The sequence below is a fragment of the Saccoglossus kowalevskii genome, chromosome 22, assembly GCF_978046115.1.
Source record: "Saccoglossus kowalevskii chromosome 22, keSacKowa6.1, whole genome shotgun sequence".
In the NCBI taxonomy this organism is placed as follows: Eukaryota; Metazoa; Hemichordata; class Enteropneusta; family Harrimaniidae; genus Saccoglossus; species Saccoglossus kowalevskii.
Genome location: NC_140662.1, coordinates 15,764,918 through 15,783,375, shown reverse-complemented (window position 1 = coordinate 15,783,375; position 18,458 = coordinate 15,764,918). Strand labels below are relative to the sequence as shown.

Sequence of the window (18,458 nt, the reverse complement as noted above, 5' to 3'; positions counted from 1 at the left end):
TGCAGCATCTCAATAGCACTTGCTATTGCGTTAAAAGGTGGCTTATGGCTACTCGCCCTGGCAATCAATTTGCCAGTGTGTGAAACTAATAAAACAGAATTTATTAAAAATCGTCCTGCAAGCAAGTCATCATAATATGTATCTAGTAAATGTAAAGAGGCTCCATCTTTTGTGTTTACTTACTAAACATGAATTATTGGATGGTTGATTTTATACATAGACTATTGACACGGATATTCAGGGTCATTATAGTTGACTGCTTATATAGTGTTAAATTTTAACAAATTGTCTGATTGGTATAACACAGTTTTTAAACTCAAACATGTGGTGCCAGAATTTGGTAGTTGAATCCGAATCATCAAGGTCGCTAAAATGACAGAGGGGGAGTGGTGTCTGTCTATGATACGACGTAACAAGTCATTGCAAGATTTTTTTGCCGCAAATCATTAAAATGTGTATCCAGTAAATGTAAGAAGGCAGCTATACTGTGTACCTGTTTACCAAGTGAAACATAGATTATTGGTCGATCGCTTCACGACATGACTTCGATGTGGTTTTCAAGGTCGTTTGAGTTAACTGCAGTTAAATATTAATTATTTTAGTATTTGTTTACCCCTTTGTCCAAACACTTTATAACGCCACTAAAATGACGAACGGCGTCGGCTATATCAGCCGAATTCAACGAAACCTGCCATTGCCGACCATTTTTGTCATGGTTGTTTATCTGACAGTGTGTAGTGTGTTTTACAGAACGTATTTTAAACGTGTTCAGCCATTTACCAAGGTTTGTAAAGAACAGCGTGTCTATTTCTTTAGTGTGATTTACTACATCAATCTTTTATTCACACCATATTGATTGCGTATTTATTCTGTATGGTATTTCTCTTCAACAGTAATGTTTCGCTTTACCATATAACCACCCTTGGAAATTACTTGGCTTTAAATGTATGCGCAATTTATACTTCGTTTATTTATGATGCCAGAAATTTGATTTGCTCATGTTCACCTGGTCATTGAAAGTTTCAACTGTTTTAATTTTGTTGGGAAAACAGCGTAATAAGAAGCATGTCAGTTGACGTGGCGGGGTGCAATTGTCTGGGGTTACTTAATATCCACCCGAGCACGTTCGCTGTTTATTTCGGATGGCTAAAGCTCCTTCAAAACTTGAAAGCAGCCCCGAAAAAAAACAGCGCCAGCACCAGTGCAGCGAACGACAATTTCTTATGCGCAGTATCGTTGTGCAGTAGTTTCAGTGACGTCATCCATGTGATATACCCATGTAATATCATAGACCTTAGTTTTCTAAGGTCTATGGTAATATCCACTTGGCGAGCAATATACCATGTAATATCCATTTTTATTCAATGTCATGTGACCGAGTCTCAATAGAGTACCTGGTCCTGTTGATGCACAATCGCCAAGATATTACCACTGGTGTACATTTATTAGCCTAGTTTGAGTTGCCTACATATCAAATACATCCCTTCAATTATTTTAATGTCCGAAAACTCAAAACAGTGTCTGATAATTCGACACACTTTTCCCCATAGTACCTCCGATAGGAATAGAGACAGATTAAACCAATGTTGTTTGTACTAGAATTCTGAGAAAGGATGCTGGAAATTTAGCAGTGCCAATGTGAAAGTTATTTTCCGTGTTGCTTTTTTAGTCAAGTTTTCCAGATCGTTGGAAACATGCTCATAATGTACCTATTCATAATTCCGAAAGGATGATTTGCTATTCGGCATAATTTGTCTGGATGATGTTTAGGTGATGTATTGGTGGTTATGTATCATATTGCATGTTTCACGAGTATTTAAATTATTACTTCAAATACTGACAATTATTTTGACATTATTCTGTTTCACTTTCAGGTGCAACACTCTCAGCATGAACTAACTACAACCATTTCCCAACATGACATAGTTGTCAATCACACCTCGTATTTCGATGCACGCAATGTATCAATAATGAGACGCAATGTAACTGGCGACTCCAACAAGCAAGGAAAACTGTATGGATTTTTGAAACCCCATGATAGAATGGTTGTCCCAAATATCGCACATTTTATTTGGTTTACTTGCCACGAGTTTCATTTTGTAAACTTCATCAGTATACTGAGTGTTCACAGATTTATGCAAGCTGAACGTATTCTCTTCCACACGGATTGTGAACCAGATAACGAATTGTGGATGCAGGCTAAACAGCTGATACCAGTATTAGAAATCATCAACCGAACTGCGCCAACAACCGTTTTTAATCACACTCTTAATCCAAAGTGGTCTCAACACTCAGCAGACATTGCCAGGCTCCAGATATTGATGGAAATGGGAGGTGTATATTTCGATACGGACATATTTGTCCTAGCAGCGCTAGATCCACTTCGTAACTATGACTACGTGGTCGGACAACCATATAGTGCTATTTTGAATAATGGTGTCATTTTCTCTGCAAGGCATTCCGAGTTTTTAAAATACTATTATGAATCATATAAGACTTACAAAAGTTCGTGTTATAGCTGTAGTTCTGTTAAGAACCAATACCGACTAGCACAGTCACATTTGGATATTTTGCATATTGAACCAAATAGTCTGATTAAACCACCATACACTAAATGGAAACAACTTTTTCTTGAGAAATTTAACTGGAGAAATGAACACTTCACGATTCACGTTTTTTCATGGGGCTATCGTAGATATAAAGAAACTAACAACATCACCGAAGATTTCACACCAGATAACATCAAACGTTTAGATACTGCTGTTGGTGAAATGTGCCGTTATATCTACTATGGAACGTCGTCTATTATCGCATAAGAACGGAAACATTTTAACCATGGTATCATCAAATCTTGATCGCTTTATAAATTTAATTTGTGGGGAATCGGTTATTAATTGAAGCAGGTGTAAAGAACGCCACGATTTCATGATTTCATTAAAGCATTTTGACACAATTTTACTGAAAAGACGAGTTTTTCATTGCTCATGAATATTAATTTATGCAAATTAGAGGATTATTTCAACCAATCGTGTTATGCACCCCCCCTCTTGATTATTGACTGGACAACCGTCTTAAACATATAGAATTACCACCACTGTCAGATGATATGAACACGGATTATGTGTCAACATTTATTGTTTGTATTTTGTAAAAGTCAAGTTTATTAATTGCATTATTTGTGTGTTTTGTAAATTTTTAATATATTGGCATACAATAACATTTTCCGCGGTTCGCATTATAGTGGGAAACTATTGTCACATGACGATAAGGGATTGGTCAGTTACTTCGGCCTAGGGGGGGTCGGCAGATTCCATTTTGCCAGCTGTAAATCTCAGTTGACCCACCCCTTATCAAATAAAAAAAAGCGGGTGACCCCCCCCCCACACACATTATATTTTAAAACTTAAAACATGTTGACCCCCCTAAAAAAACAAAGAAACATTAACAGTTTTGGCTCTGACATGATTACAAAATGTATTATATGTGCATTGAAAATATCATGGTTTGCCATAATTTTGACATAATTTTTTAGCGTTTGCATTTAATAGACCTTAGGAGGGGAGGGGAAGCATAAAGCTAAAAAATGACTACAGAAAAGGCTGCAGGAAGGAGGGAAATCTATTCTGCTAAAGATAGTAAATAAAAGCAAAGCTGTGAAGTACTCACTCGATAAACGCCCTTATAAGATATGAAAAGAAGATTTGAATCTAGGCGGTTTGAACTCTTTGAAAACTAAGTTGGATTTAAAATATCTTTCATATCTTATAGACCAGGAAAGCTTTACACCCGAAGCACAGTCTGTGCTTATGAAAACAAAGGAAACTTTGATTTTTGCTTAAATTTGTGTTGGATTTTGGTATTTTACAGAGCAAAATATGCATATTTAAAAGTTAAAAAAAACAAAAAAACTATTTATTTATTTTTTCATCATTTATTTTAATTTATATATCAGCATTTTCACAAATTTAACTTTTTTGATTTGCTGAACAAAAACTGTCACTGCTCTTTGTACTAATTGCTGTGTTGTCTTTCCGTCTCGTAAATATCTTATACAATAGTGACTTCAGACTTTAAATAAAATAATCTGATATCAGCAGCACATGGACTTGGGATGTGTTTAAAACTTAACTGTATAATTGGGGTTCTAGCCGCATTGCATAATCTGTTAGTTATTTGGCAACTTTAACCTCAAAATATTTAGCCTATAACATTTCTTGCATCAACAAATTTATAGGCAATATAGGTAATAGTTATTATTAAGAACACATTTGTACGATTAACTTTTTTATCGTTTGTTCTGAAATAAAATTTTTTAAAATATATGCATGAGCGCGTGTGTGAATTCTGGAAAACATGATATCAAAAACAGGGTGACCCCCCCTATTCGCACAATCAAAAACAGGGTAACACCCCTACTGATCCACCGACCCCCCCCCCCCTAGGCCAAAGTAACTGACCAATCCCTAACAGCCAATCGTTGGCTTTGTGATAATCACGCGATTTGTGCGTATACAATTTCTGCAGTGGGCATTCATTCTATACTGGGCTTACCGTAGTTCAGTCGTGCTTAAATTTATCTTTATTAGCATCATGGCGCCCCAACAGAACGTGAACATTGCTACGGTATTCGAGGACCAGGTTACAAAATTAGTTGGCGAAAGCACTGTTAAGCTTAAAAGATATGGAATCAATGATATCCACCGTTTCGATGACTTATCTACAAATATCTCAGCAACTCAGCAAGTTTTCACTGAGAAGCAACGGACGTCTTGGAAGGAGTTGAATAGTTCTTAATTCCCTGCGTTTCAAAAGAAATCGTGCGGGGAACAATTCAAAATCGATGATAAAGTAGTTGACGAGTTGGCCGAAATACGGTAGGAGCTTGATAGAATTTCTAGCGATAACGTCTATCTGGTCGCTGCTAAGGAACAGATGGCTAAAGGTATGTCTCTACTTGCCAAAAGACAAAAATGTGTCGGTCTGGCAGACGGTGAAGAATAGAGGTGGAACGCTGTCAATGATTACCAGGCGTATGATTTAGCGGAATATTCCGATGACGAAAAGCGAATTTGGAAAGCGGTTGCCGTAAGCAAAAGGAGCAGGCGTTGAAAGAAAAAGAAGAAAAGTTGGTACAATCAATGGTTCAAAGCATACAACGCATGCGCGCCAAACCAAGACGGACAGGCCTCACGATCCTGTGGGATCCCATCCCGTCTCGTGTGGGATCGTGTTTTGCATGCGGAAAATTGGGCCATTGGAGGAATGACTGTGCATCGATTCAGTCGCAGAGGAGTGGTCAGGGAATTAAAGCAGGACATGTAAATAAGTGACATTCCATACTGTAATTATACAGTGCAATCTGGTTCAGCGTTTTGTAGTGTTGTTGGCGGTGTTTCAGGTCGTGGTTTTAGTGCACCGAGTTCGCATTTAGCTTCGTTTGTTGGTAGTGAGTACGACACTTTATCCGATACGTCAGAATATGTACCTGATAATTTGGTTTCACCGGTTAGTAGGCTTAAGGGTGCAATGAAACTTTGGAGACAAACAGATGATAATTCCTATGTTTTGGGCGTCATTGGTAATGGGTACAGGTTACCTTTTATCACGACTCCGCCATCAGCGATTTCGCCTAACAATAAATCAGCAGTTAATAATTCTGAGTTTGTAGTAGATGAGATTAACAAGTTGCTTATTAGGGGTTGTGTAAGGGAAATTTCACTCCCTCCACATGGCATTAACCCTTTAAAGTGGCATGTAATCGAGACGGTAAGCGCAGGCTTACATTTCTTGACTGCAGGCACATCAATTTGCGTTAAGTATAAATTCTGTTGTGAGGATATTTCAGTAGCGAGGAGGTTATTTGTTTACAACGATTATTTATTCATCTTCGACTTGAAATCTGCGTTGCATTACATCGAGACTTATCAGGGTCGTCATGGTTACCTTGAATTTTTTTGGGAAGTTTAGTGAGGTGAGTAAATATTTTGTGCTGGCTTTTGGTATTTCCACGGCGCCGTATCTGTTCACTAAAATTGGTGAGGTTATGGTCGCGTGGTGGCGCTCCCAATGCATCAAAGTTGTCATGTTTTTAGATGATGACATAGGTGGCGCCCGGGCCTCGTGAAGGCCGGTATTGCGAGTAAGCATGTGCGTTCGGGTCTGGTTAAATATGGATTCTTGTTAGCAACAGCTATGTGTGAGTGGTCGCCTAGCTTAAAGCGTGGTAGTCGTCGCACTGCGCATGTTCGACATTTGTGTTGATAAACATTGATTTTCCCATGGCTCTTCTAATGGAAATCACCAGTATGAGGTTTGACCTGGGCGTGACTTGCACTGATTACCGCCGGTGACTCCTTCGATACCTTCCAATCACATGAAAATTACCCAATTAAAGCTTGGAAACGTGTCAGTTCGTACTCGTTGATCTGCGCAACAGCCTAGGTCGCCATCTTTGTTTATATGAGACCCATATATCTAGCACATGCGCAGCGCGACGACTTCCGCGCTTTAACTGTAGCTTGGTTAGGTCATCAATTATATATGCAGGAGGGGAAGATTTATGTAACCACTGACAGGGTAACGAGGCTGAAATGTTCAGTGTGTGAGCTAATTAATGCATGTTTATCGGGGAAATGTACATTTAGCGCGAAGGCGCTGGCAGCAGTTATTAGCCGCATTGTCTATTTGCATGCCGGTGTCCTCGGGGGCGGAGCTACGTCACATCCGGGCATTTTCACCGCCTGGCAACCCGCGGCGGTGAAAACAAAGGCCCAAAATTCACAGAAAACGGTACTTTGGGATGACTGTTGAGACTCCTCTGAACAGTGTAACAAGATTAGCCCTACGTGTGTAACATATATAAATTTGGTTGTTCGGGATTACTTCAAAGTTGAGTTTGTATTGTTTTCTCGAATTTTCATCGGCTCGACCAGCGTTCCACGGCAGCGCGCACAGACCCCATAGAAATGCATGTATAGTGGTGTGCGTCGTAGCAACGTGGAACGTCTTGTGACGTAGCTCCGCCCCCGAGGATTGACTCTTTCTTCAAAGACGCTCCACGTTGCTATTTAAGACGCGCACCACTCTACCATGTATTTCTATGGGCTCTGTGCGAGCTGCTGTGGAACACCAGTCGAAAAGCCGGTGAAAATAGCTATAAAATCGAGAAAACAGTTTGGATGTCCAGGCACAGTCCCTCAACACCGTTTGAGGGACTGTGGTCCAGGCAATGCTATTCAAACTATACTTAGTCGCACTGGAAATAGTAAATCCTTATGTTATTATGCTTTACCGGCCTTGCGACCATCGAGCGTGGTTATAGTGTTGTCAGAAGAGTGGGTGTTATACCTCATGATGTTACTGCAACATATATCGGCAGAAATGATGCCGAAGACATCAGAAATGCGCTTTCTGGCAGTCATTGTAACAAATGTTTCTATTGGTCGGTGAACTTTTTTTCGCGCAACCACGTGACACACACGGCTATGAATAGAATCACCGCACGGTGTTTTACACCGGGGATAGCGAAACTATAATGAGTCGTCTTAAGGAGGCTTTAGGAGCGAATTTGTCTTTTTGATTGCACTCTTTGCGACCGGGAGGTGCTACAGCTGTTGCCAATGCGGGGGTTGGTGACATGCGTTGGAAGCGCCATGGCCGTTGGAAGCGGGTCAGAATCCTTTTTCCCGTTCTTTTATTATGCTATGTTGCTAAATCCTGCAACCATGCCCTGTGCAGTCTGATGAAGACATAACATTCCCCGCGGTTCCCCAGTATAGTGGGAAATACTAGTAGTCTCTTCACGTAATAACAGCCAATCGTTGGTTTCGTGTTAGTCACGTGATTTGTACGTATAAACAATTCTACAGTGGGCAATTATTCTATGCTGGACTTAGCCACAGTTTAGTCGTGCTTAAACATTTTGTTTTAGCATAATTTAGCATATTGGATGAAACCCGACATCCACCCTCTGGGATACTTGACAAGACTACGGGTACAGATTTCCAGCTGTATTTTTCCCTCAATTTTTTTTTTATATATATCTGATCTTTTCTGAGCAGCTGTGTGCCAAGAGAAGGGGGAATATTTTGCTTTAGTTATTTTTATTTTTTATTTTCAAGTTTTCAGTGATGCGAATTTATATGTTGGCGTTTTTGTAGAATACAAATAAATGGTTGGTCGGGCTGTCTGTGTGGCTAAATTCTGCAACCTTACCTTATTCATACTGTGTATTGCGTATTGTTTGTGTGGATTGTGCAGTCAGGTGAATCCCAGTGTTTCGACGTTGGTGGACAGTATCATTAAATGCCGTTGAGGGCAGTATACATATACTGGAGACCAACACGTACTATATTGAAGTTAGAGTACGTCATTAGCCGTGTAGTTAAAGCAAAGACAGCTTTTTAATTTCCTAATTTGAATACGATTTATTGAAACATTGCCCGTACACATGCAGACCTCGATATCGTGTGTACGTGCCAAATAAAGCGTTCCATGTACTCGCTTAGATCACACGGCGAACCTATCCCGGTGTTTGTACCAATAGATAACCTTTCTGATGCACGAGATAATCTGTCCGATTATTTCATCAAATGTTAAGCTAGTTCGAAGTTGTTTCATAATGTGCACGGTCATCTTCTCGTGCACGCAAACACATGGAGGAGGCAAAATAATTCAACGTTTTTAGAATTATGTTGTGTCTCAAATCGAATATTCACCTGCCTTGCAATGTTGTGATGAATATTTATTTGGAGTACTTTAATAGTAATTTCACGATTCGCTACGAACGAGATAATAGTACCACGAGATACTAAAACCCGTGAAATGATTCGCGCATTCCGCACCATGCCGTCATCGACACGTAATTTAGAGTGCGCGGAACAAAAGGTCAAACAGGACCCCATCACGAATACGTCACCTCCGCACCACACTCAGCATATCTTTGTGTGCATTCCATTGTGTATCCACAAGCCACCACAAAGTTGAAGTTCCACTTCGTGCTCTATTGTTCTCGTGCACGTAAACAATAGACAGTGATTGACATTTCCGGGACGCCAAGTTTTATTGATAATGACATTCAACGGCATTTTCATCGAAACCCTACATTCTTTCGCCTCCAATCAAAACAGACGAAACCGTACATGTTAATAACTTGAATATCACACGGCGTCTAATCTATCCCCTGTGCACCCTAGCCTAATCTTGTTGCTAGGAAGAGGAACATGGCAACCTCGCCAATTATAAGAACAACAACATGTATTTCTCATTGTAAGATAGATGTTTACATGAGATTATTTTTCCTATTTTTAACTGAAATTTAACTTGGCAACCTCGCCAATTATAAGAACAACAAAACATGTATTTCTCATTGGTAGATATACGTTTACATGAGATTATTTTTCCTGTTTTTAACCGAAATTGTGGCTGCGGATTGCACTTTGAACATCTGAGAACTGAACAACAGTAAAATTAATCGTATCGCATCATATATGTATTATGTCAATATTCATATAATCGATCTGCTACGGGCATTTTCATTTATTTAAATTATAGCCGTTGAGTGTAATCGACGAAGTTTAATTCCTCTCATGCGACCAATGTGTTAGTAAACACAATCCGTTTCTAATGGATCATCTGAAAAATAAATTTCTTCCACAATAATCAAGACCATGCGAAATAAACGTGGGGATTTCAATTACATCACAAGTATGTCATCTCCCAATTGTATATAGGAATCGACGTTGCTGCAAAATATCCATTTTCCAAACGTCTATATATAGATAGTTTGAATAGTTACTTCTGACAACGATTACAAAATATTCTTTACTGTACTAGTATACTAAAAGTTATTAACGTGTTGATGTAGACATTGGGAACTAAGGTGTGGAAGAAACGCATTTTTTAAATTTTATTTATTTGTTTTACAGGTGTCGAGGAAAATATTTCATTTTGTCAACAGTCAACAGTTCTTTAACCAAATAGATGACACAATGTAGAATGTTGTCAATAAATTCTTACAATCTGATGGGAACGTAATTAAGGTAGCGAGAAGGTTTTGTGACGTTTTTAAATAAAACATTCTCTGTCTGTTGTCTCGTTCAGAACAGTAATTTAGGTTATATATCAAAAGACTAAGTATAGAGGTGCAAGTTCGCACAAACTGGACAGACATTGTTTACATAATTATCACGTGACATCAAAAATGGCGTACCTTGTAAAAATGACTAAGTCCGCGATTTCCTGGTAAAATTTACGTCATGCTTTGTCCGTAATCAAGTCCGTTGAAATGCGTCTCCGATAATCAAAAGACCTATTATTCCGATTTCTATACAGGTTTGTTTTTTTTTGTCCCCAAATTATTTCATACTTGGCACCTTTAACAGACTATTATTCTGTGACAAAGCATTTTCTTTAAAAACCCAGACATATTTCGCACCATCATTATCTTTTGAACGATAACTGCGAGTTTGAATGTCCTAGTCCGAACGCACTTGATTTGGCGGCGGTCCCAATGAGTCGTACTCGATCAAAACTTCAACTCGAGAAAAACGCGAAAAACAGTTTTGGTTAATAAAACACTGTAGATTCGCTGCATTATTATAAATATACACTAAAAATGGCCAAACATATTAACCACTGATATCATAGAACTCATAAAGAGTGTCAGATAATGAATAATTTCAAGCTCGAGCGTGAAAAATGAAGAAAACTGCTGGCAACATGGAGAGCAACACATTTTCTACGTAATTAGGTATACACCAGGTCGAAAACAAATTTTAAAAATATGCCTTTTCTCGACTTTTCATCACCCCGGAGATTTTTTTTTCTAATTCATTTCCTTTTACAATAGTGTAATTAATTCGTTCCACATGTAATATTTGAATACTTTACAACGATATACTTGACTTTCGACGAAACGGTAATTGGCCAACATTTTGAATTGAATTTCGACGAAATTACAATAAAAGACCGAATGTCAATTGATTTGTTCATGAAAATTTAGTTTTTCATATTTTTGTCAGAAATTCTGACGTGAGCGATGATATATTTTGTCTGATCCTTTTATTACCAATGGTACCGTGGTCCGTTCAAGTTTGGGGTAGTTCTCTCAAAAACCTGGCAGCAGTGGGTTTATTTACACCCTACACTCTTTCGACACACTTTAAAGGGCGGGAGTCGTCGTGCCGCGTCCTGTTCGATATGGAACTCATAGCGACGTATACAACGCATGTAAAATACATTGTTTATTTACATGAAATTCGAGCACGCGCTGCGCGACGACCACCGCGCTTTAAAGTGTAAACCTGTTTGAAAAATCAAAAAAACAAACTTATTTTGACATGGTGTATACGAAAGACTGTGATTTACGGTGAACATGAATTGTTTTGCGCCAGGAATATTGTTTTGGTGATTTTCGGGGAATATTTTCAGCTAGATCACACTGCACTGCTTTTTAAACTTCCGAACAAGAATTATTTTAGGTCACGCACAATGAAGTACACGGTAATACAAGGACGGACTTGTGTATCCCTGGTGACACTATCGGGTAAAAGACGCGCACGCAAACGACACGGAAACTAAACTGTTTACGAAATGCCTTACATATATATATATTGATGACGTGACGTTTGATCTTCAATCGATACATGTATTGCCGACTGTAGAACAATTCTGAGATGACAGTCGCCAGGTAAAATTCTAACGATGGAATAAATATGGTATTTTTAAGATATAGAGACAAAGCAATGTTATTTTTCATAATTGTTAAGAACATTACGTCTTTGTTCTTTTCACTTGAGGTAATTTTGCAGTTTTTCAGGAGGATTTTTCTTTCATTTTCAAAATGTGAGCAGCTCAAAAGAAAATGTTTTTCATCTTCAATATCGCCTTGATCACATTACAGAATCTTTCTGCTGCTGGTAGTTTTGGGTTTCTCCTTCTCCCCAGTTCAATTTCCAAAATATGACCACTAAGCCTGAATTTTGATAACACTCTACGTAAACTAAAGTTATTTATTTCATTTAGATAATTTTCAAGTTCATAGTTTATTTCAAATTGTTTATATGTCCTAAGTTTATTGCCTTCATTTTTGTCTCTACTACTAGTGGATGAGTTTAGCTGATCCTTCCAAGACTGTTTGTATTGGTCTCTTAATTTAACTTTCACGATGATTGATAACTGGCTAATATTATCTACATTGTGCTGTTCTTTTGCTTCTTTCAGAATAAAACGATACACACACTAATCCAGCACTATTTGTGCCTTTTTTTTTACATCTAACCAATCAGTATCGACTAGAATGTCTCTGTGACAATAATCATGAACACAATAACAGCAAAATTTAAGACAAATTATATTTTAATTTTTTTTTAAAACTTTCAGTTGTTATAAATAACTTTGGACACTGGTGTTTTCCACAACTAATTCATCCGGCTTAAGTGATATGTTTATAATCTGGTATATATACGAGTATATCAAACAACGGGTTCCCAACTTCCGTAATAGCTCCATGGTTACACTGAAAACAATGGTATTTCGTCACATATTTTTATACAAGTGCACAGTACGTACATTGGTTTCAACAGTGCCCATGTGACGACCTGTTTTATTTGTGTATAGGCATTGTGACCTGATATAAATGTGGTTATCTGCATTGTATGGTTCGTAAATGCATGTATGTATTGTTGTAGGCTGTATTACTTTAATCTGCAAAACAGTACGATAATACGAGGAATTCATATTTCGTAGATGTTCGCTGCAGTTGATACAAATCGTGGTCCCTCAACGTAACTCTTCTTGCGCGATTGTTATTACTCTTCAACTGTTTAACCGTTTTGTGAAATGAATCACTAATTGAGAAATCAAGGAATATTTTGTTATGATTGTTTATCAAGTTTTTTTTTTAAACATTTTATCCAGATAATTAGGATGATTCAGTTGAGTCTTTGGTGAACGGAAAAGTAATAATAAATCGTTTCTAAATTTCCGGTAGAACGATAATAATAGGACACCTACGTAACCTCGTTATCGAAAGATTGAATCACCAACACAAAGACAGGTCAACCGCAATGCGTTCTGGGTAATTTGACGTCATTTCTATATACGGCATCAAACTGGTCACATGATAGCCATTCTAATTTGAAAGCCTACTCCCCGGTCATTGTATATTCGATATGAACATTTAGTTTGTGAAACGACTTTCACATACTTTAGCGTTGGTTCTATAGTTGTAGACAAAGGAGAACACAAATTAGCGCAAATCACGTGTGTGTATGTTACGAGACATTCGTAACGTAATTTTGAATAGTGATTCAGTGGGACCGCAGACAGAAGTTGCATCAGCCGAAATTGATAAATTCCCAAAGCAGTTCTGAAGATACCGGAATATACCGTACATTGGATGTTATTGACCAAAGACAGTCGTTTTCTTGTTCCTTGCATTACCTTATTTACAATCTGGAGTCTTAGGTATGTAACCTTTTGACTATTATGTCATGTATTTGAGTTATAATCGTGAAAACAACCATCGGGTTTGTAAGGATCCGCTTCCAGTGTCGTACGATGGACGCCATTTTCATCTGTAATATTATTATTATGTTGGCTACACGTCACTTCGGTGACACTCGCCATGTTTGGAACATAACCTTGAAAAAAACACGTTTACCTTGACCGAAGTTACTGTGTAATCCGCCGACAAAGCTTGGACTTTTACCGATCGTCCTCAATACACACATTTTGACCGCGGTGTATATTGCCCTGGAAGCGTAAATAAACGGGAACCACCCATTCAGTCGACCATCGCACTATGCACTAGTACTACCGTGATGTGAAAATCATTTCAGAAGCCATTGTGGTGGGAGGATGTTTTTTTTTTTTTTATTACCAATAAAAACTATTATTAACAAACTATTATTATACAACACTATTGTGATTAAATAAATTATTTTCTGTGACAAAATAAGCCTTTATTCCACAAAAATGGAAGTGAAACTGTTTCACGATGTACAAATATTTCATTCATTACCTGTCACAATTCCTCTGTAATTTACAAGAACAAAAGCTATGAATATTAATGAGTATTTCGTGAACAACTGAAAATATAATTAACTCTGTGGGTATAAATAACATAGCAGAAGTTTTAATATGAGAGAGAACATGCATAATTCTGAAATATATATATATATATATATATATATACATGTATATATATATTTGGTATAGTCTACTGATTTTATTCAAGCAGATACTCATTGAATGCAAATAATTTATATTTAGATATTTTTCTTTTTAAAATCATAACTATTTCTGATCTAAATAACATGCATGGCTTGAACTTTGACATAAACAAACAAATGATAAAAACGCCCCACCTGTTTCATAAACCAGTGCATTTTTGTGTATTAGACCTTTCACTTCACAATAATATACCTACTTACATAGAATTGAATTGCACAATCAAATTTCATCAGTAAATTGTTGTATTTGTAATACAATGTACAAGACACAAATAATAATTTCAATTAATCAGGTTGTATTTTTAATTTCTAAAATGTTATGATCAAACAATATATAGTAATTTCTTTATTTTACACTCAAAATTATTAGTGTAACACAGATTTAAATGATAAAAAATGAAAAAACAAAACAAAAGCAAAGCAAAAAAAATGTATATGGAATAGAATATTGTCATTCCTTTTTGGTAGTGTATTTCCCAATCACAGTGAACACATCTTTTTTGACAGTTTTTCCGCAGTGGGGAATAAGCACATTTACGCAAGTCAGTGAAAACCTTGAATTTTTCTAGCAGTTGTAACTTTCACTGGGATCCTTTCCCCATTATAAAGTTGTAAAAATTCATACAATGTAGCAATGAAAAAGAAATGCTTTATTGCATTTGCTTTTTCACTATGACTTGTATACTTCTCTATTTGACGAATATGGTCGTCAACTACGCACCTGCGGGAATTCCATATGATAACAATGCCCACTAAAACACAAATGCTCATAGGTAGATGCTTGTTCGCTATGGCCGTTTGACGCATGCGCGGGTGACGACTCTATCGCTTTAAATAATTTATGATGTGATTTAGTAGACCCATACAAGCTACAATTTATTTATTACTGAAAACACTATATCAATGTGTTTTGAATGACAGGTTAGAGATCACTAAAAATAGTTTTTACTATAAACAATTTGTCTATGGATGTCACCAATGTGACACTTTTTTTTTCCATACTCATTTGCATGGCTCACGGTATGTACTGAAGGGGCAGTGGTCAGCGCCATGCACGTGCAAGATCTATTTTGATAAACATTGATTTTCCCACAATCCAATCTTTTATTGCAAAATCACAAATATGAGTTTTGACCTGGGTGTGAATTGAACTAAGTACTGCAGGTACTGGTAACTTCTTCATACCTTCCAATCACTGAACAAATTATCTTATTGAAACTTGGTAATGTCTCTGCTTGTACTCGTTGGACTGCACAACAGTCAAGTAACCATTTTTGTTCATATGAGAATAATATAGTGGGTGCAACGGACGACCACCTGCCTTTAACCCAAATGGGCTATCAAATAGTGGGCTACCAGCATTTTACCATGATTTTTTTTTTAATTTTCTTTTTATACAAATAAATTGGTTCCCAGCAGAAGAAATGAGAGGTCATTAAAAATTATCACAATATTAGTGAAATGACAGCAGCTAATTTGCATAGAAATAAATATTTTTTGAGATTAGTTGCATAAAATAAACTTTTTGCTTTTGATCCAAATATGCTCTAAGGATTGTGACACTCAAATTTGACTGTGATTTACAGTGATACGCTTCTTTTATCTACATTGCCGTGTTTACAATTCCAGTTTGTTTATTTTTTATGTTCGTAATTTCACTCAATTTGTTTTACAACTCGCATGATACGAGAGTTTATGATCGCATAATATAAACGCATTATCCGCTTGTTTTTAAATTTTGCTTTATTCGCTGTTAATTAAAAATTCGTTAAATTACATCCATGTAAATACGTAAATTACAATAGAACTTATTGTTTCGCTGGAAAATCCTTGCTCAAATTATCAATATAGTGAAATTAAATAACAGTGAAAATTATCTACAGTACAATATAATTAATTAAGTAAAAAATGTTTTCTGTCAAAAAGTAATGAATTTTACATTATTTTGTGGAATAGCATGTGTTGTTGGTGTTGCCCAAATTGACAGTTTGCTATTCCACATTTTCTCAATCAGTGGTTAGATTATTGTAAATGATGTTAATGGAAAAAATTTGAATAAACAAAAATTGAAAATAAATGCATTCCTCGTCAAATTAAGGATTAATTCAGTATTCTTGTTTTATTACATTTGACATGGTTTTGAAAACATCCTGCTATTTTACATGCTAGTGTCAAATACACACTATCCCTGGAGCTAATTATTCTAAATAATCATAAAATAATCACTAAGACACAGACCTTCCTGCGTCACATGACATAATCTGGCAAATCAATAATTTGTCACAAAGTTACAAATTATTTGCATAACAGAGATTGGTACATTGTTTATATACATATTAGATTGGGGGCGGTACACAGGCACGCATTCTTTTTTGTTTTCGTCCTACTTACCATAAAGTGGGTAGATATTGCACAACAACACATGGTTCAATTATTAACTGGCTTTTTTATAGTGCTTATTTTGTTAGTAGTTAAATGCGTTAAATTAAAACCATGCGCACATTTAACAATACAGTGTATTTTTGTTTCTTTACAAAGTGGCGAGTGTGACACCAAATCTGCTAAAATTAAACTCAGTGAGCCCTTGTTGGCTTCATGTAATTTTACATTCACCTGACCACATAAGACTTCTACTTTTCAGTATGTATCGTGTTGTTGAGAATCACACTTGCTGTAATACTGTAAAATCTGTATTACATGTATGTGTATAAGATGCGTCTCTAATAGAAGCCTCACCCATTATTTTAAAACAACCAAAAACCAAAAATTCATCATTTCTCATATGTGTAGATGCTCTAATCGAAGCCGCATCCCCTCTGATGCACTGTACAATTTTAAAAGAAGCCGCTGTTTCTAATACAGATTTTACTAATACTTAACATAATGGCGTTTCTGAAAAACAAAATGTTGTTACTGTGTCTCTGAATCACAATTCTCACTGCCTCAATTTTTTTTTTAAAAGGTGTCTTCGACAAAAATGTGTTTATATCTGCTATGCTGAGATAATTTAAGTAATTAGAAAACTTCATTAATATTAAATTAAAATGAATTTAATTTTTGAAACTTGATTAGCTATATTCTGTGTTAATTGGTTTTATTTTGTGGTAGTTACAATAATACAATTTCCATTTCCATACAAATGTACATTTCCATTAAACAAATACATAAAAAAAACTTGAAAATGTAATTATGCTAAATTCTATTGACTAAAGCACAATGGCAAGGACATAACTCAGTTTAGATTTGGTTATTTCTTTGTTCATTTTTCGCTATCTTTTTCTAGCAAAATGCACGAAATGTGATGACTCTAGAAGTTCACAATTTTTGAAACTTCATGGGATTTTACTGCTATCGTGAGCATTATCGTAGAATTTCAAATTACCCAAAAATATTTCAGGCATCAAAAATGTTGTAGTAGATGATAATAATCTAGTTTTATTTGTACTTTGATCATAAATTATAAATTTTGGCAGATCTCATTAAATTTTCTCACTACCACTTCCCTCTTTTCATCACAAATTCACAAAATAGTCCCGTTTATAGTCTGCACTTTCCTTCAGAAGATTGGGACAAACATAGCTAAATTATTTTAGTTAAAAAATGAAAATTGACTTAAATTTTGTCTGTTGGTTCCAACATTAGGGTTCATTTCCAGAAATATTGAAAAATTTTAGAAAAAGCACAGAAAAAAACTGGCAAGAAAGTCTGGTGGTGAAAAGGTTAACACACAGAGGTTGTGGTGTCTAATCACAAAATCAAACATAATTGTCATTTTTGTATTCAATCAAGGTTATTTATTCAGAGGTGTGTTTTTAGCTCCGCTGTCGACTTTGTCGAGCGGAGCTTATCATATGAGTGATTGTCTGGTGTCGTCCGGTGTCCGTCGTCCGTGTCAATGTTTTACTTTTTCGACTTCTTCTCGAAAACTACAAGCCTGAATGCTTTTGATACTTGGTGAATATGTACCTTGGGTAGACCTCTCTCAAATTTGTTCATTTCATGGTCATATCTTCCATTCTCTAATTTTGGTGAATATTTTTGTCATTTTTGGTAAAAAGTTATATTTTCGACTTCTTGTTAAAAACCGCAAGTCCAATTGCTTTGATATTACATATATAGGTACTACATGTGAATCACTCTCAGATTTGTTCATTTTGTAATGATATCTTTAATTTTCTAATTTTGGTGAATATTTTTGTTATTTTGCGGTAAAAAGTGATATTT

At 36.3% G+C, this 18,458-nt stretch overlaps 2 protein-coding genes across 3 annotated transcripts in view; both read left to right on the top strand.

Annotated features, from left to right (window-relative positions):
- Nucleotides 1-1,970: 1,970 nt before the first annotated feature.
- LOC146729050 (uncharacterized) lies at nucleotides 1,971-2,965 on the top strand. Its single transcript, XM_085495771.1, has one exon. The coding sequence runs from the start codon at nucleotides 1,971-1,973 to the stop codon at nucleotides 2,814-2,816; it is 846 nt and encodes a 281-aa protein (XP_085351897.1). The 3' UTR covers nucleotides 2,817-2,965.
- Nucleotides 2,966-13,326: 10,361 nt separating this feature from the next.
- The window catches only part of LOC100375294 (mitogen-activated protein kinase kinase kinase 13-A-like), a 34,188-nt gene continuing 29,056 nt past the window's right edge, over nucleotides 13,327-18,458 (top strand). For both annotated transcript variants that reach the window (XM_085496168.1, XM_085496167.1), the window contains exon 1: nucleotides 13,327-13,467. The gene's annotated coding sequence lies outside the window, so the exon portion shown is untranslated. The remainder of the gene's footprint in view (nucleotides 13,468-18,458) is intronic.